The sequence below is a fragment of the Plasmopara halstedii genome, assembly GCF_900000015.1.
Source record: "Plasmopara halstedii genome assembly, contig: Scaffold_1343, whole genome shotgun sequence".
NCBI classification, from domain to species: Eukaryota; Oomycota; class Peronosporomycetes; order Peronosporales; family Peronosporaceae; genus Plasmopara; species Plasmopara halstedii.
This window is the reverse complement of record NW_020188258.1, coordinates 755,022-755,431: the sequence shown is the minus strand read 5'-3', so window position 1 is coordinate 755,431 and position 410 is coordinate 755,022. Positions and strand designations below refer to the sequence as shown.

At 52.4% G+C, this 410-nt stretch overlaps 1 protein-coding gene across 1 annotated transcript in view; it reads left to right on the top strand.

The window, feature by feature from the left end:
* Positions 1 to 195: 195 nt before the first annotated feature.
* PHALS_01177 (translation initiation factor aif-2) overlaps positions 196 to 410 on the top strand; it is a gene marked incomplete at both ends in the record, with an annotated part of 3,008 nt that continues 2,793 nt past the window's right edge. The window contains one exon of the mRNA XM_024730992.1: positions 196 to 361. Coding sequence (XP_024581214.1) covers positions 196 to 361 — 166 coding nt within the window. The remainder of the gene's footprint in view (positions 362 to 410) is intronic.

The window sequence follows — 410 nt, the reverse complement described above, 5'->3', positions numbered from 1 at the left end:
CGATGCAGATACACTCGCAGCGTGTCGACGCTCCGCAAATCAAGATGTATGTGCAGCAATGTAAGCGCCTGCACAAAATTATGCTACCGGTCTTCCACAATCATCAATTCAGACTCGCCTTCCGACTTCTTCCGGTCCGGTCGCGTTTCTGGTTCTTAAAGGCTTTGCATCCGGACATTCGAGTTTGCGTTCGTGATGGCTGCAGCGCAATCGAGTCCGAACAGCACCTTTTCTTTGATTGCTTACTCGCGTCACAGCTATGAAGTGAGGTCTCGAGACTCGTTGCTCCTTTCTTCGCTGCGCGGCCAACGTGGATTTACATTGCGTTGGGGCAAGAGTTGCGAATACGCGATGACTGGGAGTTGTCGGCGATGTGTGGCACGTTCTCCGCGCGGTGACACTTCACTTTT